Below are 25,971 nucleotides of genomic sequence, written 5' to 3'. Positions count from 1 at the left end.
ACCCATCCCCATCCTAAAAATACACTCAATGCGTAATGTCCAAAATTCTCTTAAATGAAATAACATGCCACTTTGGCCCCTATATCCAGCTCCTCCACTTTCAAATTGGATTCTCTCTGAACCCTGTCTCTTGAGTGAATGGCTCTCCCTTGCTTAGCAAGCAAATAATTTCAGCTTTGTTTGTCAGTCTGTTTCTTTTTAGTTTTAGCGGTCTTTATGTCACTCTTTGACAATGTATACTCATTTCCCTGTATCTTGTCTGGTGGTGTATATAAATGACACAGCGTGAGGCAGTGATAAGAGTTTAGGAACTGAGCAAGCCAAATCTTGGTTCGCATCCTAGCTTTATTATTGACAGTGTAGTTTAAAAAAATCAATTCACCATTTCACGTTTTCATTCTTTCCCCTACATGTATGGGAAATATGGTACCTACTCAATAAGATTCTAGTGAACATAGATAACCAATAGAAAGGAACTTGAACATAGAGAATTCAACAAACATTAATAAAATCCAATTTATTTCTATATATGGTAAAAATTTTCGGTTTCAGCTGCCATCATTTTATCTCTAAAAGCAGAACTAGTTGTGCCCCAGGGAAAGCTAATGATCGCAAAGAGAGCTGTAATGAACACACCTCCCCAATATCAACCTCCTGGTCCATAGAAAGCAAATGCTGCTTATCTCTTTCTTGCTTTCTGAACTCAAACTTTAATATTTTAAGTTAGGATTAACTCCCTCGTCTTTGTATTTCACCACTTACATTTAATCTTCACAACAGTCCTATATATGAATGTCCGAAGAAATCGGACTTGCATTTACTCCAAGTGCTCAGACCAGATCATAGGCAAAGTAGAGATAAAAAAATCCCAAGTCACAATGTTGTCACAAAGATAACAATCAGCTGAGACACCTGCCATGCAAAGCACTATGCTAGTGTTGTAATATTTGTAGAGCAGTGTATCATTATTTAATTAAATGAATATTAATTAGATGACTACTACATTTTATTAAATGCCCATATATATCCTTGCTTTGGCAAATAAGAAACAAGTTTGGTCTATACTGCAGTGATGCTGAAATTCTTATTCCTATCAAATGATTCAAAGTATTTTTCCCTGGAGAAAGTTATTAAATGAAAGCAGAAAATGCTCCAAGAAGTATTATTGTGATGAAGATGTATACAAAAGAAAAATTAATCAAAGGCATACATGTATTTATTTCAATATCTGAAGATACATATACCACATTAATTTTATTAGAGATTAAAACCAACAAAATGAAATGTATCTTCATTAATATACACATCTGCAAGCATCGACGCTATGTACATGGTGGCTGTAAATTTTCATAGGTCATTTTTCCATTCACTTGGGAGTTATTGTCTGCTTCTTTAAATTTTACAAATTCTTTAATAAATTCCCAGAAGTTCCTTAAAATAACAAATGAATACAATAGATTAGAAAACAGCACATTAAGCATAAAGGAAAATTTCAAAATAATTATTTTTAGGACACGTTTACTCAAAAACACACAGTGAGACTTTGCAATCCTCCACTTTCATTTTAAAGAATATTTTAGTAGAGTTTGGCCTTGAGTGTAGCAAAGATTCTCTCTGTATATGGGAAGAATCCCCTACAGCATTTTCCAGATTAAGTATGGTGTGACAGCAGAGGTGGATTTACCTTGAAGACAATGATATTTAAACTTCAGGTTCATGCACTCTCATTGCCAAGGCTATGGAAGAAGCCTTCTCAATTTTGTATTTGTAATTTTACATTCTTTTCCTCTGAAGACACCCAACATGATATAATGCCCCACAAAACCTGGATCCACTTGTATGGCTCATGCAGCTCCAGCACCCACTCTAATATCTTTTCCCCTCTGACTTTCTCTACCACGTACACTGAGAAGTGGAATGCTCCATTTTAATTTGACATGCTCCTTACAGCTAAGGATGGCCTTGAGACATGACGCTGTCCATGAGATACGGGTGGAAGTTCCCGCGAAGGGCTTTCCTTTCTAAATAAAGTAGAAAAGCTTCAAGATGAGAAGCTCTTTGCCATTTGACCTTCACTTTCCCCTTTCTTCCTCCATGGGACATGGACCCAATGCCTGAAGACAGCCCATACTGAGGCCCTGAGGAGGAAAATCACACTCAAGGAGAACTGGGAAGGAAGATGGAAGAGCCCTGGCTCCTTGATGATATCATTGAACATAGGCCACCTACAAATAAATGTCTTTTCGCTGTTGATAGAAATAAGCCCTTTCCATATGTAAACCACCAATGTTTTTCTGTTCCTCCCAGCCTTACCAAATCCCGAGATTTGAATTGTAGTACCAACTCTAAGAAAATTAACTATATAAAGTCTAAACTTATGTAACAGATAATATAAATCAGCCATTTCATTTTTAAATTAAAATTTTTAGAGTAAAGCAGGTATAGGTTTTTCAAAGATTTAATATCTCTGGAAACCATATAATTTGAGAAAAGTAAGCCATCCTCAGCCATGTGACTTTCCACTTTCCTGACACCCCCCCCATGAGAATTCACCCTCAACTCTTGAGCTTTTTCCAAAGAATTTATTTTTATATTGCTAAGTAATAGATACAGATTGAGATTTAAATCGTGGGTTAAGCCTTCTCAAGCACAGGAAAGGAGGTCACACGCATATTAAAGTTAACACTCATGAGTGTAAACAATTCAAAAGTATTGTCTAGCCTAATCTAGTTTTGAATAGATGATTTTGGGAATAGCGTGAGATTATGTCAATTCTTTTATCATGGAATCAATACTTACTGCTGCTCCTCCTCACTCATCTTATTCTTCTTCATGCTCTGCTTCAAATGGTTTTCAATAATCTACCAAAAAGTAAAAGTCATTTGGTCATGTAAAATGGCATGATACTGGTCATATATAACAACAGTAATATTGAATCCAAAGAGATTACCACTCCTAGAATCAAGCATAACATAATAATTCATATTATATGTAATATAGAAAGATACACATATGTAATAGAAACAGAACTATAATCTATTATGCAACAAATTGTTAGCATGTATTTTGGAGGGGTATCCTAATAGTTGTTAGGGGAGCCAGTCCATTATATTCCTTGTCACTGAATAAACTCATCACAATTAATTGTTATGTGTGGAAGGGTTAAAGAAATGGTCGATTCGGATTGGCACATTCAACTATTAAAAAAGAATGTTTATTTTTTTCATTAATACACTAGCTTAAATATGTCCAGTTTTAAGCTAATGTCTGCATAGCCGGATATTCCTAGCATTACCAAAAGTTATCATTTAGAAAGATAATGCATATTTTCTTATTTGGTTTACAACCCAATACCAGAAGGCACTAGTGAAAATATTTTTGTTAAAAACATTGATTCACAAAAACTTACAAGTATTTTCTTCCTTAGAATTTTATTTGCTGTGTCCAATTTTATCGTTTCAGTCTGAAGGAGAAGCGGTTTTAAAAGAAAGATAGTTGGTTAAGAATATTTGTTAAATATTTTTCCCCATTTATAGAACAAAAAGTATTATGTGAATGCTGTTATTCTAATTTCAAAAGTACCAATAGCACACCATTTAAAAACAGATGAATAAATAGAGCATGACGTGAAGGACATGCACTAAGATCCTGGCCCTCTTGGTCAAAAACTAGAAGAGGTGGGCTTGATTTTGCAAAACACTAGAGAATTGTAGGCAAATTCCAAAGCAGAAGAATTCTTCACTTTTCAGAACTAGTAAGAGATTTTGTTAAGGTGGCTGGATACAATATAAAAATACAAATGTAAATGTCACATATATACCAGCAATAACTGATTATAATATATAACATATGTTATAATCAATTTTTATTTGTGCAGAACCTGGCTCAGTGTAACCATAAGCGGGACACCACAGCATATCAAAACTTATAATTTACTTTATATTGTTTATCAAGAAAGTGATTAGTAATAATTGTTAAAGACTACTATGAATACAGTAGACTCTCCTTTCAATGGCAGTAACTAATTCCTATCTTCCAGCATAATTTACACCTAACTAAAAATCTAACTATGGAGTTAATGTGGCACAACAGAAATTATAAGGACTTTGGAGCCCAAAAAGAAACTAAGCTTGTTCTCGGCTTTGCTATCTCCAAACTGTGTCATATTTGGCAAGTTACTTAACTTCTCTGAGATTCAGCTTAAACTAATTAGTACATATTAGACACTATGTGATGGCAGCCATTATTTTTATGACAAGCATTTTCTATACAAAATTGTTAAATTCTAAAACACATCAATTTACCTGAAAGAGATCCAATTTGACCCTTAACAGAGCTCCACAGAATTTTTATCACCCTCATTTTTTTTGTTTTAGCTAAGTTGTAATTATTCTAATCATTTGCGATAAATGTTTTGAAATGAAAACATATGTGGACCAAATTTTACATTGTTTTTTTACCCTATGGCAAAATCGAGTTGCTTCATGTGTTTCCCAAGGTTTTCAAGAAAAGGAAAATGTAAACATTCAAATAAATAAATTGCCTACCTCTATGCTTTTAATCTTATTCTCAGTGATGTGTGAAATTCCAGTATGAACCAAAGTTGTTTTAATTTCTCTTTCAAGAGCTTGAATTTCATCCCATTTATTAAGTATTTCACACCTCGTCTTCTCAACCTTCTCAATAAGAGTAAGGTTCTCCTCATCCATTACTTTTTTCTTGGATGATTCTGGAAATAATTTTTAAAAGCAAAGTATGACTGTGTTTAGTCTCTCAGCCTTTATTAATATAGTATGTATTATTAACAATATTAGGTATGTTACATATAGCTATAAAATATGATGTAACTCAAACTCTGAGCACATCAATATTCATAAAATGTTAATTTCCCATGAACCGTGTATTCTTTCTCACAAGTAATGATGACTCGAAGAATGCATGGGCAGAGGGACTATACTGTGGTAGGCTCTGTGCTCGTGGGTCTCATGAGTCATCACATCTGATCCTCACAATAAACCTGATAAGGAAGTACCATCATTATCCTGATTTAGCAGATAGGCAGCTGAAGCTAAAGAAATAGAAATAAGGATCCTCGGAGCCTTGGTGACGCACTGGCCACCTTCCCTGTCAGGAACACACTCACAGCCCTGTCAAGGCCTCTACCACTGACTGGCATCCCGAACTCGGCCAGCCTTAGAAACGCACTGTGATCCATTAAAGCCGACTTCTTTGACCTAAGAATAAAAACGTAAAGGGTCTGTAAACCAGAATGGGCTGCCTTCATTGCTGTTACCCTGGAAGCCACAAGAGGCCGCAGCTCCACTTCCTCTGCTTCAGTCCCGTGTGGATCCATTGAACAGGTGCTCACGGTTCCCTTTTTAAGACCCAGCATGTATTTCAAGGCACTTTCTCCAGAATGAACAACTTTTTTTTTTTTTTCAATCTTCCTTCCTCCCCCTCCCCCCCAAAGATTGGCACCAGGGCTAACAACTGTTGCCAATTTTTTTTTTCTGCTTTATCTCCCCAAACCCCGCCCTGTACCCAGTTGTATATCTTGGTTGCACGTCCTTCTAGTTGTAGGATGTGGGACGCCGCCTCAACGTGGCCTGACGAGCAGTGCCATGTTCGCGCCCAGGATCCGAACCCTGGGCAGCCGCAGCGGAGCGCACGAACTTAACCACTCGGCCACCGAGCCGGCCCCCAGAGTGAACAACTTTTAGTCCTTCAACATTTCCTCATGGGATCTGATTCCCATATTTAGATCATTTGGTCAATTTCCTTAGGATGTATTCCAAATGTCTTGGTCAAAACTTGACATAATTTTCTCTACATAAGGTCCTGAATTAATTCAATGTTCCACTAAAAACCACAAAGATTGGGGCCAGCCCTGTAGCTGAGTGGTTAAGTTCGCGTGCTCTGCTTCAGCGGCCCAGGGTTTCCCTGGTTTGGATCCTGGACGCGGACATGGCACCACTCGTCAGGCCATGCTGAGGCAGCGTCCCACATGCCACAACCAGAAGGACCCACAACTAAAATATACAACTATGTACTGGGGGTATTTGGGGAGAAAAAGCAGAAGAAAAAAAAGAAGATTGGCAACAGTTGTTAGCTCAGGTGCGAATCTTTAAAAAAAAACAACAAAAAAACCCCCACAAAGATTGTAAAGAATAATGAAATGATGGAGACACTGTCTCTGGGTACAGAGAAACTAAATAATCAAAGGTGCCCAAAAGAAAAGAAACTGAAATAATAAACTTTTAACCTTGACGGAAGTTCTTACAGAGACCAACTGCTTCCTTGTGTCTTTGAAGTATTTCATTTAAACCACTTCAGATTAAATGAAGTCTTAGATTATTTCTAAACAACTTGATGGGAAAAAGTAAATGAATAAAATTGAATAATCTCTCTGGAAAACTCTTTCAAATAACTAATAGCAGGAGGCCGTGAACAGGGGACCAGGTTTGAAGATTCCTCACCCAAAAGTCCCAGACAAACATATGTCAGAAGAACATCACTTGCCTGATTTTTCCTTAGCAGATTGTAGCAAGACACGCTCCAACTCTAACTCACTTCTGAGTCTACGGTTTGATAAAAAATAGTGAAATATTAGAACCCCATTGGCACTTTTTTCTTTCATCTTTTTTCTAATTGAGAAATAAAAACTGATCTTATTAGTTTCTAGCAAAAAAGAAAATTTTAAGATATACATAAAATGAGAGACTGAGTCAAGTTAGATAAATGAGAAAACACTTTCTTACCAAGATTGCGTAAACTACTAATTAAAGGAACTAGTTAACGTAAAATACATGATTTACAATAGAGTTTATTGATATTATTTTGTGACTTGAATTTCTAAGAAGCAAGGAGGCAAAGAAAATATTTTACACTTAGAGGTAAACAACAAATCAAGGGCAATAGAAAGATCTTACTGATGTTGGAATATACATTGTATTTTCCCTGTGCATTATGATTTCATTCCACAGATACAATTTACTAATTCCACTATATTTAAACTAAAAATAAAATACAAGAAATATTAAAAGAAGAAAATAAAAACCTTTGTAATGGATCCTCTTCCTGGTTCAAAATAAACTAAATCAACTATCTTATTTCTAACAGATTTACAGAGAGAGAAAAAAGGAATCTAATAAATATTGCATACACTGAGGTATTCACTGTGATTTGGTTAAAAACATCAAAACCACAAATGGCTTAATGCTGCAAATCTAGAAGGGGCCTAATAGTTTCAGATTTTCATGCACATTAGCTCATTTTATCAGAGATTAAAAGAGAAACAGCAAGGTATTAGGACCCCCAATGTTAAGAAATTGAGGTTGAATGGATTAATTATAATGATAAAGGCCTTTTCAATATGTAGATTCCAAGGGTTGAGTTTCCAGACATTCTTACTATATTATAGTTTTAAATATTATTTATGTTTCTATTCCATTGCTTTGTTTTTCTTCTTCAGGGACTTTAATTATATGTAAATTGGATCTTCTTTGCTGATCTTCTGTTTCAAGCCCTTTTTCTCTGACTCATTTTCTCTCTCTGTCATTTTCATTCTCTTGATGTTTTCCTGCTTTTCTCTAATGCCCTTGATTATATTTTCACTCCGAGATATTCCTCCTTGGGCATGTCATAGTTTAGTCTTGATCTGTAATTTTGACTTTTTCACCTGTCTTTCCTTAGATGTCAAATCTTGTTTCACGTCTTCCCTTTTTTGCTGTTGTTGATTTCTGTGCTTAGGTTTTAAATTTCTGACTGAAGGTGGTTTTCATATCCTGAAATGCTCTGTTGAGAGTATTTCATTTGGTTTGGAGTGCTGTGGCACAGTTTTCTTCTCCAACTGTTTGCTGTTATTGTTGGACGGCAGGATTTTCATCAGTTAAATTGTTTGGGTTCTCATATTCTGTTTTCTTTTTATAGTAGTTTGTGTGGACAAAGATCCTTATACCTCTGCCATTTTGTGGGCACGGCTAGTGGTCTGGGGTAGTGTGCAAGCTTCCTAATTCAAGAGGACACATCTGTCAGAGTAGCAAATTATGTTCTTGCTGTTTTGGGGTCTTTTGTTTTGTCTTGTTTTGATTTTTTGCTGGATAGCTTTTTTTTGGAGGAAAGGAAGAACCGCAGTGGGAGGCACTGTGTACCCTTCGATGCTCTTCTTTGATGGAATTCTAAATTCCCCATCTTTGCTTCTTGTCTCTTCAGTGCACAGTTGCAAAGGATGCTGATCACTTCTTTTAATCCTCTTCTCACCCAGGTCATTAGCATTTCAGAATTGTTTCCCTGCTTCCACACTCACTTTGAAGTCCTTTCCTTTTAAGTCAGTGCTCTGATCGATCTACCGGCAACCTTTGCAATATTCTCACTTAGGATAGATTCTCTCTCTCTCTTTCTCTCTCTCTCTCTCTTCCTCTGGCAGTGGCTTTAGAACAATTTTAGGTCTTCTGTTAGCTCCGTTCTTCTCTCTTCTCCAAACTGCCCTTATTGTCACAAAGGTTTGCAGAAAGAGAGTGGATAATAGTTCACCAGCATTTGATGTGCATTTCTTCATTTTCAGGTATTTTGAATTTTGGATGCTTTCCGTCTTCTAGTTACACTGAAGGTGTAGTTTTGTTTTTTGGTTTTTGTTTCTTGTTTTATTTTCTTGAGGCTCTTTAGGGTGTGTCAAATTTGCTTTAATCTTTTTTTTTTTTTTAATCTTTTACAAAAAGTATATCCTATCTGATTGTGATTTCATCCTGGAAGACTATACAGGGAGGAGAAAGATTTTTTTAAGTTAAGATAATAAGGGCATTCATAAAAGGCGTCTAGAATTTACAGCACTCCCATCTGTCAATAAGTCCTCAAGGGGCCACCAAAGAACGCACGAGATTCCTTCAGAAACCTCCCCAAACTCCCCTCGTAGAAACACCAGATCTAGAACACCCTAGTCCCATATGTCCCTGCTTGTGGAAGACGCCAGATGATGGGCAGGATGTAGAGAAAGGTAGCATGCCTCAGCCAATAATGCAGCAAAAAGGGAAACATATGCTCATCACATGGTCTAAGATACAGTAAAATAGTATGATCACAACACGGATCAAGTCAGCTGGTTAACCCTTACTTGTCATTACGCTCCACGGCTGCTTTGACAGCCCTCACACACGCCCTCAGTTCCTCCCTGGCCTGGTCGACATCCTCTGTCTTCACAGATCTCCTCTGCAGCCCCTTGAAGTGAGCCAGCAAAGTCTAGGTGGGACAAACACACAGGAAGGGTGAGAATCTTCCTTTGTTGTGGTTACAGTGCATTCAAGATGTCCTGAGTCAAAATCTACATTCTAGTTAAAACAGGTAAATAGAGAGGGCTTCAGGGAGAGGATAATATTGGAGGTGGGATAACCAGTCATGTGACGATCCGGGTAAAATTTTTTTATATATATTTTAAGGTTTTGTTTTCCTAAGAAATTCAGAAATCAGTGGGGGGTTGCGTGGTTTGTGTGGGGAAAATAAAGTGCTTCGAGTACATCATTATCTTTACTACAATTATTTCTTCTAAGTGAGTGAGAATCAATTAATTCATTTACCGCACACAGATATAAAGCAGTGCTGTACTCAAACGTGGAGCTGATGGGCTGCCAAGTTTCCAGAAACTGGAAGAAGGATGCAGTGCCCCGTTGGCCTGGGGATTTTTTGCATTCCGGTGTTTGATTGAGATACAGGCATATATGTTCCTTTTTGACTCAAGCTTAAAAGATAAGAAACAGGGTAGACCCCCAACTGGAGCCTCTGTTTATTTCTGTCAAATAAAAGCTTATTTTTCTGTAGCATGAAAAGCTCAAAACAAAGAAAGCAATGCACACAGCTGATTTTGGATTAAGAAGGAAGTTAGAACTGACCTCCTTGTAATGTTGTGTTTTTTACACAAAGTAAGAAACTACGCTTCCCAATTTATAAGACAGAATTTTTAAACTTGAATGAATTCAAAACGTCAAAAGTCATCTTAGCTCCAGGGTTATATTCTCCTGGTTTGGGTAAGTGATAAAGTTATTCCTGAAGTCTGTTTTCCTTACTAAACATCCACAGGTGTGACCCAAGTCTGGAGGGAACACCTGGAAGTTGTCACCAGTTAGATGAGGCCACAGGTTTATGCATGCTGCATGCTACTCGTCACAATGCATCCTTTATACTCTTCACTGGGGATAACAACTGGGCATGCTTTCTGATATTAGTGACATGGTACCATTTATATTCCCAAACTGTTTACGTATATACATACATACTGCAGTGGTTTGGAAATATAGTGATATGTCAGGAGATGCACCACTCAGATCTCTGCCTCTAACATCTGTGTCTGTGTCCAAACTTCCCTCTTCTTATAAGGACACTCATCACTGGATTAGGACCCACTCTAAGGATCTCATCTTAACTTGATTACATCTATACAGAATCTGTTTCCCAAGAAGGTCACATTCACAGCTTCCAGGTGGACACAAAGTTTTGGAGGACATTTATTCAACCCAGCACGGTTGCCTCATTGGGGGAATGCAGAAAAGAGTGAGGTGTCAATGAGACAAGGACCACACCCGTGCATTATGGGAGCTGATGTTCAATAAAGGACAATTAAAAACAGTTTTGGAAGCTCTGTTTTGAACTATCCATGGGACATTTTCTTACTTTTATGTTACAGTCATAATAAATGGTCACAACCTTAGAGGCTTAATGCAAATTTATTATCTCAGTTCTGTAGGGCAGAAGTCTAGGTTGGCTCAGCTGGGCCCTGTTAGGGTCTCACAGGGCTGAAACCAAGGTGTGGGCTGGGCTGCACTCTTCTCTGGAGGCTCTGGGGCAGAATCTCCTACCAAGGTCATTCAGGTTGTTGGCAGAACCCAGATCCTTGTGGTTGTAGGACTGAAGTCTCATTCCCTTGTTGGTTGTCAGCCAGGACTGCTCTCAGCTCCTAGAAACTTCTCACTAGTCCCAGCACATGGGCCTTCCGTCTCAGAGCCCCCAGAAGCCGTGGAATCCTTCTCACGCTTGGAATTGCCTCTCCCTTCTGTCTCCAGCCAGAGTACGTTCTCTGCTTTTAGGGGCTCATTTGATTAGATTGGGCCCACTCAAATAAACCAGGATAATCTCCCTATTTTAAGGTCTGTAACTTGCCTACCCCAGATACCTAAGTGTCAACATCCAGTGAGAAGCTGGATAGAGGTACAATTTGGAACTCACAGGAAAGATCTGGGAGACCTATACAAAGCTGGGGATCATCAGTGTAATGGGGCTACGCAAATGGATCTCATCTAGCAGAGAGAGAGTGAGAAATGAGAGAGGGACAATTCTGAGCAACACCAACATGCGAGCTCTGGGTCACGGAGGGTTAAGCCAGCAGAGATCACTGAGAATTGGTGGCCTCCTCCTCCCTGACCAGCATTATCACCATGAGCAGAAGTTAAGTTCTCTACCCACAACACCCATCAGCTAGTATCAAGCCCATCTCTAATAAAAGTATCAGCTATATTGAATTATGGAGGCACAAATGGGGCTTCTTGGATTCAGAATGTTTTCTACTGCTCCTGAAATATGAAGAAATAGGTTCACTCAGGCACCTGCAGGATTGATTATTACCTCATACTGGGCTGTGGGCTGGGACTCCAGAAGTATTGTCATGTAGAGTTCATATGTGTCCTGTACAAAAAAAAAAAAGAGAGAGAGAAAAACCCATTGGATAGGTGGTATGGGATAACGAGACTAAAGGTTATTCATGTGTGTGAGTAGTACGGACTTAAGGATGTCAGTTTTTAGATCATTTCAAAAACTAGAAAATATTCCTGCAATATGTTAAACACTGTACACACTAAAATGTATCAATTTCACTATCTTTGAAACATATTTGAATATTAACTATGGATCACCTCAAAACAGTATCATAAAATCACTTGACACATGGTAAGACCATGTGAGCTCCTGCCATTCGGAAGCTCCATGGATCGGGTCCTGTTTACCTGCCATAGATGAGCTCTCCAAGGATGAAGACATTCTCTGGAGAACAGGACACACCGTCTTGCTGCTTCTAAGTATTCTTTGCCCTTGAGGACTTAGACAATAGCAGGATCTGTAAGCAACCTACTTTCAACTTAGCTTCAATAGGAAGGTCATTTTCATCATGAAATCACAACAAACTTATAATTCCATAAAGATTCATGTAAAATTACATATGCATCATTATAAAAGTTTATATGTTACCTATGTAGCTTTTATAAAAGTTTATATATAATTAGGAAGCTTTAGTGGAAAAATACGAGCTTAAGGAGTGAGTAAGCTGGGTGTTTACGCCACATGGCCCACTTAGGATCCATGTGGCTGTAGGCACATTACTTCCAGGCTCTGTGAGGGATTTTCCTCGTCTGTAGAAAGGAGACCATGATACTTGACAGAATTTCTGTGCGAGTTGAGATCATGTGCACAGAAGATCATGCATGGCTTTCAATTGTTATGTGGGAGATATATGTTTCTATTACCTTCACTTCTTTCAAGATATCACCAAATATCAAAGAACTATTGCAAATGTCTTCAAAAATTTTCCCAAAGACCTGTAGTCTGTTGAACTGCTGAGGGTCGCATATGCATACTTTCTGGAGCTCCTGGAGGAAAAACAGAACCAGACCGGTTCAGGATGTCTTGATTTCCCTTCCCAAATAGTTTCTCAGGTTAAGGAATCAGAATCCCCATGGGGCTTTCTATCAGAGGATACAGCTCCCACTGCCCAAGCGTTAGGTCTGGGCAGAGCCCAGTGGGAAATCAAGATGCATCTGATTTCCTCCAGCCAGTGCTGAGAACCTTACATGGTCATCCAAGTTTTGTCTTCTTTTCTTTATTCACCCCTTTGCATCCTGTCCTCAAGGATTCACTCTCTGCCTCCATGATGACCCCAAGGTCTGTCTCTTTCCTCAGTCCTCTCAGGCAAAAATCTCACCAAGGTTTGGTTATCTGGTATATGCAATACCCAGAGCCTCGCACGCTCAACGCATCACTTCACAGCACACTTAACCACCTTCAAAGACATGTGTGACTCATAGGCAGCCTTTCCTTATGTCATGTAACTGTCAACTCTCTCCTCCCTCTCCCTTCACCTTCTTTCATAGTGACTTAGGCAAACCTCTTCTCGGATCCTTCTGCTATCTCGCGAACATTTTATTTACCATAGCTGCTATGCAGCATCTAATGCTTCCAATTATGAAATCACCTCCAACTTACCAGTCTCCAAACTTAGCCTTCTTTTATCTCACCCCAACCATTATCATCTACATCCTGTTCAGATGTTCTCAACACCTGGCAGCCTTGTTCTATTCTGCCTGGAAACATAAATGAGGCATCTGAGGGCGAGTCTCTTCCCACAGTATTTAGATTCCTAGAGCTATGGCACTTACGTGGACAGTATTGCAAAACTCCCTTCCTTACCTGTTCCAGCTTCTTTTCATGGCATATCGCTGCCTTGCCCCCAGTGAAATCATTCTTCAGGAGATCTTGCTTTGCAAGAACTTCTTTTTCGAAACACAAGAACTTCCTATACTTGTCTGCTTTGGTCACGCCGGCCAAGTATGAGCTGATGTACTGGTATTCATCCTTGCCTGGAGGTGACATCACGCACTGACGGCTGGACTTGACTGTTTTGGACTTGAGAACCTTCATCTCTGGCAGTCTTAGTTCTTCCTTCTTGCGTCCTTCAGAAGAACCCTCTCCTCTTGGAGCCATCTTTGGAATGAGATCCTCTTCTGAACTGTGGGAAGTGTGTGCCACAGGGTTCAAATACCTGAAGAGTGGTGTGTTCTGGGCATCGTTTGGATGCAGGGCTGTGTTGATGGTAAAATAAGCCCAGGCATCTTTCATCTTTGCAATCTTCTTATCGAACGGCTTTTCCACTCTGACGATTCTTTCCCCCTTTGGCCTATTGGCATTGGCCCAGTGATGCAAGATCGTCGCAGGTGGCCTGTAGAGCTTATTGGGATTCAGGTGTCCAGAGATGTAAAGGTAGACGTCATCTCTGTGGTCTTTCTGAAGTCTGTTCAAGAGTTTCGTTAGATTGCATAAAGTCTTAACATAGGGCGTCTCACAGTGTTTCCACCTCAGGTAGACTGGTCAGGAAAGATAAGAAGACGATTAAACATCATTCCTAGGTCCACAATAAGGCAATGAGGCAATGTGTGCATTTGCTGAACTAGAATATCGCATTCCCAAGGGAGAGTCTGGCGGATAGGGGAAAAGGGTACACGGGCAGGGCTGGGCAAGCGAGAAGCACACCAGATGCACATGGTGCGCAGTTCCCGTCAGAAAGCCCAGAAGCCTGCAGAGCCAGGAAGAAGGAAGATGGGGTTTTGACTCAACGGATGGTCTCTTACAATGTTAGCGAAGGCCTTGTAAGAAAAGTCTAAAAGTGCAATTATAATTCTTAACGATCATGCTTAAAGACATCTACACTAGGGAATAAACAAAGGTGTTTTTCTTTCTACCTTAATGCTGAAATGTCTCAGGAGTCCTTGACGAACCTCTCCGTGATAGACGAGTTGTTCACTCCTTCCCCTCCCACCGCACTTGTGGGAAGATAATGAGCCACAGAGCAAAATTTGTGGGTATGTCAACAGGGACCCCTCCACAAAGGGCCCCGCTTCTCACGGGTCCCAGTGGTAAAGCTCCATTTGGGCACATGGCCCAAGACATAATAAAGTGGGAAATGTGGCCCTTTGAATCAGTTTCCTGACTATGTGAGTGCAAAGAACTTACACAATCTCTCTGAACCATAGTTTCTCCCTCTGCAAAATCAGAGTGACCATCCTACGCAAAGGGTTGATTGACAACCAATGGAATAGCTTTTGGTAAAGAAGCACATGGATGGAGTAGATACTCCATAAATGGTACCCATTTTTATTAAAGGACTACAGTACAGGGAATACCTTACTAAATGCTTCTGGTAGAACATGAGTAGGTCCAGACTTCAGGATGAGAAAAGGGGATTTCTTTCTGGGGGGGGGTACACTGTGATGGTCTTGGAGCAGGTAGCCTTTAGCATAACCTTCCAGAAAGACCCGGAGGAATAAATAAGCAGATGTCCTTCTGTCCACCAAAGCTGAGATCTACCATGCTTCCTGAGCTGGGTAGGACACTGGTGACAGAGAGAAAACCAGCCATCTCAGCCCTCTAGGGCCCCATCCTGAGCTCCCATAGGCCAAGGTTCCACCTACGCCCACACGCCCATTACAGCCTTCAGTCCCCAGGAGCATCCCCACTGTAACGAGTCCCATTTTGAAAAAGAGAAGCTGAGAGCGCTTACGTGCCTGACTCAGGTCCAGACGTCTGACATGTGGCAGCACTGACCTCTGAGTGCAGCCCTTTACCCTAACTGTTGGATCATTTCCCTCGTTTCACAACTGCCTGTGCAAAGGGAGGCAGGGACATGGCTTTCTGGGACCCATGCCATATCCAAACCCATTTCTCTGACCAGTCCATGTCCAGATGCAATGACAAGAAATCAGGACAAACCACTTTCTCTATTTTCATCTAAGAGAAGAAATGAGGGCCCAGAGAATATAAGGAACTGCAATAGCTTCTATTGCCATGTAACAAATGACCGCAAACTTAACAGCTGCAAACCCACATGTTAGCTCCGGGTTCTGTGGGCAGCACGTCAGCCTGGAGGGGCTGGGTTCCCTGCTCTGGGTATCACAATGGGGCTATCAGGGTGTGGGTCTGGCTGAATGCTTGGAGGCTTTTGGGGGAAAATCCACTTCCGGGCTCAGTCTTATTGTGATAGAACCTAGTTCCTTATGACTGTAGGACTGAGGTCCCCAATCCCTAGTTTGCTGTTGGCAGGAGTCTCTCTCAGCCCCTAGGGGCCGCCCACCTTCCTGGACCCATGACCCCCCTCCATCTCCAAGCCAGCATGGGCACTTCACATACTTCCTGTGCGCCTGACCTCTGAGCCCTCTGTGTCCAGCCGCATGTGATTAGGTAAGGCCCACCTGACACTGTCCCTATATTGAGGTCACTGGTGCTATAGGACACAGCACAGTCATGGAGCACTCTCTCCTCCAGTCCTGGGGACTAGGCTGGACATGTGCACCAGGGGGCACAGAAACTTGGGGCATTCCAGAGTCCTGCCTGCCTCAGGGATGTCGCCAAGCACAGAGCCCAGCCTCCTCGTGCACTGTCCAGTGAGGAAACAAGTCATCCTTTCCTCCTTGTGTGGTTGGATACTGGATCAAATGTTTCCAGCAGTGGGATTCTTGAGAATTGCTCCCTATTGATTATCTTAGGACTTCAAAGAAACCGCTTATGAAATGTTAAAATATTAATAGAACAGTTCTTCAAGACAGATAATCATTATAATTCATCAAAGGCATCAACGCTTAAAGAAAACACTGAGCAAAGCATTAGTTGGACTTCTCCAGAGAAACAGAACCAATAGGATGTGTATATAAAGAGATTTATTTGAAGGAATTGGCTCACATGATTATGCAGCCTGGCAAGTCCAAAATCTGCAGGGTGGTCCAGCAGGTTGGAGACCCAGTTCACATCCAAAGGCTTTCTGCTGGAGAAATCCCTCTTGCTTTGGGGAGGTCAGTCTTTGTTCTTTTAAGGCCTTCCACTGATTAGATGAGGCCCACCCACTTTATGGAGGGCAATCTGCTTTACTCAAAATCTACTGAGCTGAATATTAACCTCATCCAAAAAAACACCCTCAACAAAAACATCCAGGATGATGTCTGACCAAGTATCTGTGTACTGTGGCCGACCTACCTTGACACATAAAATTCACCATCACACACATTATACCAACGCTTTTTGCAAAATGGGAGAAGGAGGCAACTTAGTCATTGTGTTATCCTTTGCTTATTTTATTTCCAAAAAGGATTTGGAGCCACCAGCAAATTAATTAGCAAAATCACCTTTCTACTTAGAATACTTTTGACTTAGATTGAAATAAGACTTCTTCACTAGACTTGGAGAATCCAGAGTCCTTTGCTGTCTGCCAAGTTCTTATAATACATACAGATCCCCTCCTGGCAATGAATATTTTAATTATTTTCCTAATGAAAACATGCTGATTTGTATATCTTGCCATCTCAAACTGACCGCAAAAAAGAAAAAAAAATTGAAACAATTCATTGGGAGATGTGGTTCTTTATAGTATAATAAGGAAATAAATTTGCCGTAAGTAAAACCAAACTGACTTTTTGAATAGATATTGATAGGGAAGACATAGTAATAGGCTTTTTGGATTAGGTTTGAATTAATCAAGCTTTCAAACATTGTAAAGATTTGACATTTTAAAACTTAGAGTTTTTTTTTTTTTTTTTTTTTAGTAATTCATCTTTTTCAGGATAGAAGCAACAGATCTTTAATGTCAAAGTTATTACGGATCAATGTTCCTTTGTGTGTTATCCGGTCTCTGTGAATCCTGGAATCCCATAGAAGTTCTTGCTGGTCTCTTTCCACAATATCCTTATGCCACCTGTGTTTTCTGTGCCCTGTCTCCCCCGCATCCATCTTAGAGTCAGCAAGCATCCTGGTGAGGGCGGGTTGGGGGGGGTGGGGGGTGGTGTTAGTGACAAGAATTCAGAGAACAGAGCAGGTAGATCCCCCGCCCCACAGGCTCAATGCCCCGGGGGGTGGGCTTGGCCAGAGGAGAGCCAGAGAGGAAGAGGCAGGCCTGGGCATGGAGCCAGGCCAAGGGCACCTATGCCCCCAAAAGAACTAACAGAACCTACATGGGGAGTCCTTCCATCTCTGGGGACCCTCTCCCTCTGGCTGTTTTGTGCTGCCTCATCTTAACTACGTGGAGGATCTTTAAAACACCTCTCAAGATTGAGATCTTTCTTTCCCGCACCCTGTACACACATCATTACCTGGAACATTCTCCCGCTATGATTCTTACGTTTCCTCGAGGGAACGAACTATGTTTTATTCCCATCAGTGTCTTCAGAAAAAATCAGGACTAACTGTTCTGTTTAACAAATAAATGTGGAAAAGAAGTAATCTTTTCAGAACTTTAAATAACAATTGAAAATTTCATTGTGCATCATACACTATGCTCTCTCCCGCAGGGGATGAAGTAAATGCCCCAGCAGGAACCGTAAAGTCCCATAGGGAATAAAATCTGCACACCTGTGATATGGGAGGATACACGGGAGATGTGGAGAAGCCACATCTAAGCAGATCTTACGTTAATGACCTTTCTTAGGTTGGTTGGGCACGGAAGGCTGATTAACGGCGTCTTAAGGATGTCCACCTCCTAACTCCATGTTCCTGACAAACAGTCTTTGTAGAGTTAATTACAGTTGTGATCTTATAACACAGGGATTTTCCTGGATTGCCTAAATGGGCCCAAGCTAATCACATGAGCCCCCAGAAGCAGAGAATTTTCTCTGGCTGGAATCAGAAGGGAAAGGCGGCAGAAGGGAAGTGAGAAAGATTCCCAGTGTGAGAAGGGTTCCCAGGCCGCCTGGGGCTCTGAGATGGAGGGCCACGTGCTGGGACTAGAGAGAGGCCTCCAGGAGCCGAGTGGCCTCAGCGGACAGCTGGCAAAGGAACAGGACTTCAGTCCTACAAACGCAAGGAACTGGGTTCTGTCCCAACCTGAACAATCCTGGAAGAAGAGCCTGCCCTGAAGCCACCAGAAGGGCACACAGCCTGGCCCACACCTTGTTTCAGCCCAGGAAGACCCAGCAGAGGCCAGCCGAGCCAACCTAGACTTCTGTCCCATAGAACTGTGAGATAATGAATACGTGTTGCCTTGAGTCACTAAATCTACCGTATCTTATAGGAGCAGAAGAAAACTTAATACATTGGGACACGTGGAATGCAGACTCAGTTGTAAAGGGGCGGAGGGGATGATGGGGTGGGGGAGGCTAGTGGCCAGCAGAAGGGAGAGTATGATCTCTAAATGGAATTGACAGCTCAAGGAGTGCAGGCATTGCTATGAGAGGGGACGGTGGCCCCCCAAAGCACATCATCGCCCTCCCCCAGGGACCCCAAATGGAGGAAAGGCGAGATGGCTCCTATAGGGCAGTTCTTGAAAGTTAAGTACTACCAACACCGATGTTGCAAGGCAAAAGTGGCTCAGACATTCTGTCTAAACTTCTGCCCACTGCTCTGGCACCCACTACCTTCAAGGAACAACACAAATGCCACCATGGTATGTACAGAAACAAGGATTTGTACTGTCCGAATAATTGGCACAATATAGCGTGAAACAGTCCTTGCCATGCATGGGAAGCCAACATACCTGGAGCAGAAAGGAACTTGGAAAGTGCCAGAGGGGCATCATGAGAAATCAAGACCACCTACCCAGGGAGCAGACTGATGTTATCATTTATTTTTTAAGTTTTTTTCCTTAAACCTTTTTTTTTTTTTGATGAAGAAGATTGGCCCTGAGCTAACATCTGTTGCCAATCTTTCTCTTTTTTTTCTCCCCAAAGCCCCAGTACATAGTTGCATATCCTAGTTGTAGGTCATTCTAGTTCTTCTATGTGGGATGCTGCCTCAGCATGGCTTGATGAGCGGTGTGTAGGTCCGTGCCCAGGATCCGAACCCCTGAACCCCAGGCCACTGAAGCAGAGCACATAAACTTACCCACTCCACCACAGGGCTGGCCCCAGATATTATCATTTATATTCTTTACAAAGAAGAGGTTTTCACTGACACAATTAGTCTGTTGAGTAATTGCACAAGGAACAGAAAAATAGTCTAAGAACTTACAGGAGACAGGTGCTGTACTAGCCTCATTTTACACACGAGGAAACTGAGGCACGGATGGCTAAGTCAGTATATATGCTCGGCTGGTCAGCTGCCTCCAGGGCCCAAGCTGTCACCTGCCCCCTGACCAACGCACACAGAAAAGCACTAAGTGCCCTTGGAGGTAATAAAATAACATCTTTTAAAAAGCATTCTATAATTCAGACTGTTTTGTTCAACGGTCAACAGTCCCAGCAAGCTTTCTCTCAACCCAAAATTCGCCTGAATCACCCACCCCGTTTGCATGCTCGCTGTGTGGTGGGAGAGCAATGGCTTCAGAAGCAAAAGACAAGGAGTGAAGTCAAGCTGGTCCCCACTCCTAAAATCACAACAATAATCCTTTGGGGACGTGAAACTAAATAACGAGGTGGTGCAGCCTTTGTACATAATGGCGTGGATATTCGGTGGTTTGTGGTTACTAGTGAGGAATGTAGAACGCCAACGTGCCAGAGCCAACGACCCCAAGGGTGGCTTTCTTTAAAGAACACTCTGAACAGCCTCTAGAAATCTTCTCCCCCATCCCTCCTCCTCTCGGAGGACACAGCACACACACACACACACACACATCCATCCAACCTCCCTCCGTTGCTCATTACCATTAGATTGTCAGAGGAGGGGGCGCATCCCCAGTTGCAATTCCAAACACTGGTGACCTGGGAGCGGAGTTGCAGCCACCAGAAAGGTTTGCATTTTTCACCCCGAGTTCAGAGAGGCCAGGTTCCTAGGCAATCAAACAGCAGACAAACAGCAAACACCGACACTCAGTGTCTACTTACATTCAGGCTCCGAGTCCTCAGCCATCGCCTCCTCCCCAGCGCAGCTCCTGGCTGAGGCCACGAGTTACTGAGGAGACAGACAAACATTCTAAGTCCCTCCCCACGGTGTTCCTCTGCTGCTGGGCAACCAGGACAGGCAGCTCCTGCCACGGAATCTTTCCTCTGATCCTCCCCGTCTTATGCCTCTCACCGTCTTGAACAGCGAGTACTAGGTTTGCTGGCTTGTTTTCCTTTTTAAAAGAGAACACTTTTTGTGATTCGAAAAACACCGCAATTCCCTTGCTCTCTCTGATTCTTTTCCAAAGCCTAGGGAGCAAAAGGTAACTGGTGTTTGGTTGGGCATCTTCTACAGAGATGTGCAGATTGAACAGTGCACAACCCATCCAACTGTACCGAGTTCTGGCAAATAGGAGGTGCCAGTAGCTAACTTATCATGTAATAATTTTAGTGTCATTATCCATGAATTTCCCAGTAGGAAATTGAGATCATGTGAGGTTAAGTAACTTGCCCAAAATCAGTGATTGAGGAGAAGAAGAGTGGAAATGCACATTTGACTGCAAAGTCTGTGCCCTTTCCTCTGTCTATCCCATGTGGGAGGAAAAAGATAAAAACCTCTAAGTTTCCCATCTTTTAAAACTGCAATTCTATTGAAATTTCTTCCAGCCAGAGAGAACTTGAGTGTTGTGGAATGATGACTCGGTTGTTCTTAGGAGAACTCTGAGCAGCGCTGGCTACTTACCGGCTCTGAAATGAGGAAGGTGACAATACTTACCCATGGAGTTTTGAGAATAGAGTTACATGGTGTCTGTGAAAGTTCCAGGGCACATGGTATTTTTCATCTATTTCCACTGACGCTGGTCAGACACTTTAAATGTGAGCGTTTTGGAAACCATGAAGTTGCCATGATCCCCGCATGCTCAGATGGCTCCATAATTAGGTGTACTTGAATTTGACCTGGAAGAAGATCGCAAAAGTGATAACTGATTTTCACAGTATTTAGGTATCTAACCACAACTAGAAATGTTGACATGAAAATGCCCACATCACACAAGGATATCTGAGGACGGACCCAGGAGAGGAAATGCTTTGTTTCCCACCTTCAGTTAATTATAAATTAAAATCAAATGTGTGCAGCCCAGTTTGTGATATAATTCACTATTGGAGATGAAACAACCAGACTTTCTGCTCAGCATTGCTTGGTGATTTAGGAAAAGGGCTTATTATTCTTACAGGTTGTAGAACGTCCCTTTGTTCCCACTCTGTGCAGGCAGGTAGACAGATGGCAGACGTACCCTTCACTCCTCCTCCACAGACCAGCTAAAGGGACGGGCCCCTGGCCTCAGTGGAGATGTCGGGGAAAGTGCGGGTCCCCGAGCCTTCGGGCTTCAGCCCTCCTACCGCTCGCTGGCAGAAGAATGGATTTATTTCATTTCACGTGGTATTTCAGAGTCTTGGTTTAGATCATCAAGAAAATAACGTATTTGTTCCCAAGGCCTAAGTTGCTCCCAAGTCATCCCACAGTTAAATTAATCCACCCCTTATCGGCCAAAGATCAGGAAGTCAGTGGTCAAATCAATATCAAGCCTTATAAATCCACTGTGACTCGCCAATCGCTAGATATTTCAACAAAGTCTTCGGAGCAGAAACATATTGAATTATTATGTTATGAGTGCATTGAACTCACCTGCCAAAAACACGTGAGATCTTCCTTGAGGTCAGGCATCTACTGTGGGAACCACCAAGGACTGCTCGCCCTACAAATTCGTTACTATGTACCAGTACCTATTCGCATTATGCTATTTTGTTTTTCATCGCTAGATGGCGCAGGAACACATCTTAAAACATTTAACTGACCTGCTGATGAAACTGACGCTACCTCCCAACTAATTTGTTTGTCCACACGCCTTTCATCCCACCCCGCATTCAAAAAGAAAAAAAAGAAGTATTGTCTGCTCTTATCACTTTGCTAAGAGTGCAGAAATGCACGATTTATTCCCTGCTTTAAAGATGCTCAGGAGAGAGGAGAGACAACTTACGAGTAAGAAGCAGTGGGATGAACGCAGAGAAGGCGGGAGCAAACTGGCCCCGAGGATGGAGGGAGCGGCGGGGAGGCCTCCGGAGGACCCCACGTTTGAGGTGCCCCGAAGATTGAGCGGCAGGATTTCCTTGTCATCAAAGAGGGGAGGGGTCTCATGCATGGTCAGAACAACTAATGGACTGGAAAGGTAATCGGTCCAAAATAAACATTTCCAGTCGCTGATTTTTCAGCTATTAGAATTTGTGCAAAAATGGACAAAGTTGAAACGACTGTTTAAACATCTTTGTGCTTTCCAAGCTCTGGAGGTATGAAAAAGAATGACAGGTTTCAGCACTTCAGGTAGACCGAAATTAGACCCCAGCCTGGCAGGAAGATGTGGGAAGCGTGGGGATGCTGGGAGCGGCAGATGTGCACAGAGGCAGGATCCGACGGGATTTCAATTTGCTGCTGCAGACAGCAGGGGTTATTGAAAGATTTTAGAGGAGAGAGAGATCACAAATTTCCAGAAAAGTAACTCTGTGGCTACCTATAATACTTTTTTTTTTTTTGAGGAAGATGTGGCTACCTATAGCAGACGGTGAATGGGGGCAGTAGTAAGAGTCAAGAACTGCATTTCCAGTTCTACGCACTTCAATGATGGATGCCTGCAATTACACCCTAAATTCTCCTCCCTCGCTCCTGATAGAGTGGAAGAAAAGTCTCTCCAGCTCTCCAAGGCCAAAAGTGTCAGAGGTTCTCCGATCCCTTGTCCTCTAGCCTCTTCAGGGTCCCCATCCCATGGGCTGCTCTTTCCCCCTCCCCTCCCTTCCCTCTTCTTTCTCTCTCTCGCCATCTGATGGAATATATCCATGAAAAGAAATGTGCTCTTTTTTCCCATCTTAAAAATATATAAAAATCAAAACCTTTGCTTTGACCCTACATCTCTCTAAGGCAAAGGCACCCTCACGTTTACTGGATGCGCAGGGACGAGTCAGAGAACATCACAGCGGACGTATTTGACCTGCCTCCCCAGGGTGGAAGACCGAGAGGAGCGGGAGTTGGATCTCCGGCCCTGGGGCGCTGTCTTCTCGCATCTCCAACCTTCTCGTGTGTAGCCTTGATTTTGCCCTAAGGATGCTTTCCTGCAATAGAACTTTATTTTTAAGCGGCATTTGGGGACAAAATAACTACAAGACTCAAAATGGTTGAAAATGGATGAAGAAAATGGTACAGAAAGAGGGCCCCTTCCCCAGAAGGACCCCCAGGGCTCTTCCTCACCCACCTCCTCCTCAAGTTTCCTCTTCCTCCTCCTCAGGGAGTAAACCTTCCTTACATTTGTACATGAAAATGGCATTTCTTTACTGTCGTTTACTACATATCTAAAATTGTTTCCAATATTCCATCGAAATGTTTTTTCAACTGTGCAAATTGCTGTCTTGGGTCACGATGGAGGACGTTATGATTCGCCATTAAAAACAATGAAAATAATTTTGGTGTAATGGCTTTTAACCTAACAGCATGGTTTTCCAGAAGAATTTAAGGCATTAAGTGAAAGGTAGGAGGGTAATGAAAACTCCCCCTGCCAGCATCCTCAGAGCTTCTCGTTATTCTCCTCAAAGACAAACCACATCACGTTCCTTGTGTCACCTCCACAGACAGGCCATCCACAGACGGGAAAATACACATGGAACCTCTCCATCCCTTCCTGACACAAGTGATAGCCTGCTACTCACTCGTTCCTCCACCTGGACTCATTGTCTTCAAAAAACATCTCAGAAATCATTCCATGCCAGTACATAAAGAGCGAGCTGACTTTCTAATAGCTCCATAGTGTTCCATTTTGTGGCTGTATTGCAATCTATACAATCGACAGACGCTGTTTCTACTCTTTTGCTAGTAAACTCCACCGCTTGCCTTTGGGTTATTTCACAGGTGTGAGAATATGCAGGTAAATAGGAGGAGGGGCTGAGTCCAAGGCTTTTCACCCAGCGAGTGTTGATACATCTCACCGAGTTGTGCTTCAAGGAGGCTGGACCAGTTCTCCAGTTCCAGCAACAACGAGGGTGGGTGGTCCCCCTCACCGCCAGGTAGGTGTCATCCATCAGTATGTTGCCACACATCTGATCATTGCCAATTAGGTGGAAAGAGAGGGAAAATCCACAATTAAACTGTGAAGGAAATAAGGTGAAATAATAATTTTTAAAGGTAGTGGTGAGTCTTACGGTTTTAGATCAGATGATCAGGCCACTATTGGTTTCCTTTTGCTGCTGTAAAAGTAACCACAAACTTAGGAGCTTAAAAGAATGAGGATTTATCATCTTACACTTCCATAGTTCAGAAGTCTGAAATGGATCTCAGTGGACAAAGTCAAGATGCCAGCAGGGCTGCCAGAGAGAGTCCAGAAAGCTCTCTTCTTTGCCTTTGCCAGGCTCCACAGCATCCTGTGTTCCTCGGCCCCCAGCCCCTTCCCCCATCTTCAAAGGGAGCAACAGCTGGTGGAGTCTTTCTCTCTTCACAGGTGCTCTTCTGCCTCCTCCCCCAATTACAAAGACCCTCATGATTACACTGGGCCCACCTGGACGATGCAGGCTACATATGCTCGCTCTCTTAAGGTCAGCTGATTTTTAGCAGCCTTCATTCCATCTGTCACCTCACCTCACCTCTGTGGTGTAACCTGACATCTTCATCTGCTCCAGGCAGTAGGTCATGGACCTCTTTTGAGGGCCATTATTCTGCCAACTGCAGCCTCCCAGAGGAGGTGACACTTGGGCTGAGACCAGACGTGCCACGCACAGAGCCAGGGAAGGAGAGTTCTGACATCAGGAGCAATGAGTGGATGGCTGAGGAGCCCAGCTAGAGATGAAGGACAGACTCCCTCTAGATTCGTCTCTGATGTGACGGTGGAGGTAAGGCGGTAGCTGGAGTGGAGGACTGTAGATTGTTGCTGGTTTGGGGCTTGTTGGGTTTGATTTGTTTGATTTTTTATGATTGGATAGATTTGAACACGTTTAAGGAACGAAGCCAGTTTATTAGGAAATGTTGAAAATCTGCGAATTGGGAGCATTCAATTCCACGACCTAGTACTTGTCTAAAAGGCCCATGAAACCAGCCAAAGGGAAGCTGGGGCAGACGGGGAAAGGAGTCTTCTGTCCTTGCAGAAAACAAAGCAAAACCAGGGATCTACTCCATCTAGTTCACCAGACATTTTCAGTAATCCCGAATTAATGTAATTCTTAAGAAAAGTACAAATAAAAGTGAGCCATGTGGCTCCCACGTGGGAGGCTGAGGAGCTGGTGCTGTTAAGGCATAAAACTCTTTCCAGAATGGCTTTTTGAGAAAGCAGAGACCTGGTATTATGGCCTTTTAATTTCCCCAGCCCGTGGCACCAGCAAGTGCAAACACCGGGTG

At 42.3% G+C, this 25,971-nt stretch overlaps 1 protein-coding gene across 1 annotated transcript; it reads right to left on the bottom strand.

Moving 5' to 3' along the window:
- Window positions 1-385: 385 nt before the first annotated feature.
- Window positions 386-20,571, bottom strand: C8H6orf118 (chromosome 8 C6orf118 homolog). The gene is made up of 10 exons (XM_046670557.1): window positions 20,547-20,571; window positions 13,441-14,114; window positions 12,501-12,623; window positions 11,608-11,667; window positions 9,110-9,234; window positions 6,520-6,578; window positions 4,548-4,729; window positions 3,410-3,463; window positions 2,800-2,861; window positions 386-1,431 (listed from the first exon to the last, which is right to left on the bottom strand). Exons 1-10 carry the CDS (start codon window positions 20,569-20,571, stop codon window positions 1,323-1,325), a joined length of 1,473 nt encoding a protein of 490 aa, XP_046526513.1. The 3' UTR covers window positions 386-1,322.
- Window positions 20,572-25,971: the final 5,400 nt, after the last annotated feature.

This window comes from Equus quagga, chromosome 8, assembly GCF_021613505.1.
Source record: "Equus quagga isolate Etosha38 chromosome 8, UCLA_HA_Equagga_1.0, whole genome shotgun sequence".
Lineage (NCBI taxonomy): Eukaryota > Metazoa > Chordata > Mammalia > Perissodactyla > Equidae > Equus > Equus quagga.
The sequence above is the reverse complement of the archived record's forward strand: the minus strand, read 5'-3'. Positions and strand labels throughout refer to the sequence as shown.